Genomic DNA, 1,109 nt, shown 5'->3' with positions numbered 1-1,109 from the left:
CCCCCCCCCTTTCTTCTCCCCCCTCCCATTCGTTAGAGGCCCAGACATAATTACGCAGGCCGGATCGATGCTGCGCCTCAAGAAGAAAAGCCGTCTCGCCAAAACATTTCCATCATATCTGAGAGGGAGGGGGAGAGACTTCAGAAGAAAGTTGAAGGAGATCGCCGCCCGCCGTCGCGGCCACACCTCTTCCGCCTCTTATCGCTCGGCTCCGGTACCGCGCTCGTGCATTTTATACAATAAATCCGCTCTCGTTAACATCGACCAGGCACGCGATCCTATGAGGCCGGGGTTCTAGGGTCGCTAGCATACCGGTCCTGGCCTGGCGGTCTTGTACCCACTCGTCTGGCCCCCGCAGACGGGTGGCAGCCGAGCGCGGGGAAGTTTTCCAAGTTCTGCGGCGCCCCTCGTTATACGCGCCACATTTCCTCCTTCCGGACTTAAAATACAAAAATACCTCCTGGGTTTGGCTCGAAGAGCGGTCGCACGAACCTCGACACAAGAGTCAAAGTTTAACAAAAAATATTACTTGCTGAAACGATAACAGAGATACGAAAACTTAAATTATAAACCTTCATTTGGTTTACTACCCCTTCTATGCGCTTACGCACGTGCACCCCACAGGGCTACATGAGCAGCCATGCTGAGCTGGGCGCTTGAGGGTACACGTTCACCAACATGCATGGCTGCCACCCACCTCCCTGCACTATAAATGTCAATGGATAATGATTGTTCCCGGACATCTGTATGCATTACTGAGTTCAGATGAAATATTGAAACAGGCGAGTTACCAAATGTGTGTTGCTGGTTACAAAATTGTATCTGAACTCACCTATGCAGATAGGAGTCCGGTGCAAGTTGCGATAATTGTCCTTGGACATTTAAAGTGTGTTGACCCCAAGGCAGCGCGCACGCACAGGAGGAAACATTTCGTCAGAAAACTCCTTTACGCTGAACTCGTTGGCTTGGATAACTTTACAAAAGACAAACACCCATCCATATTCGTCGCGTCTCGAGCCCATCATTCCCGTGCGGCCCCGTGACGCGGACCGGAGCGATCTCCACGAGGTCGCAGCGGGCGTGAATAACCGCCCCTCCACCGCCCCCCC

At 52.9% G+C, this 1,109-nt stretch overlaps 1 protein-coding gene across 1 annotated transcript in view; it reads right to left on the bottom strand.

Annotated features, from left to right (window-relative positions):
- The window catches only part of LOC127750963 (neuropeptide F receptor-like), a 26,935-nt gene extending 26,054 nt beyond the window's left edge, over positions 1 to 881 (bottom strand). Inside the window, exons 1-3 of the mRNA XM_052273767.1 lie at positions 833 to 881; positions 612 to 755; positions 530 to 532 (exon numbers count right to left, since the gene is read on the bottom strand). Coding sequence (XP_052129727.1) covers positions 530 to 532; positions 612 to 755; positions 833 to 881 — 196 coding nt within the window. The remainder of the gene's footprint in view (positions 1 to 529; positions 533 to 611; positions 756 to 832) is intronic.
- Between the last annotated feature and the right edge of the window lie 228 nt (positions 882 to 1,109).

Source organism: Frankliniella occidentalis, unplaced genomic scaffold, assembly GCF_000697945.3.
Source record: "Frankliniella occidentalis isolate FOCC.00 unplaced genomic scaffold, Focc_3.1 Scaffold297, whole genome shotgun sequence".
NCBI lineage: Eukaryota > Metazoa > Arthropoda > Insecta > Thysanoptera > Thripidae > Frankliniella > Frankliniella occidentalis.
This window is presented reverse-complemented; position numbering and strand designations above follow the sequence as displayed.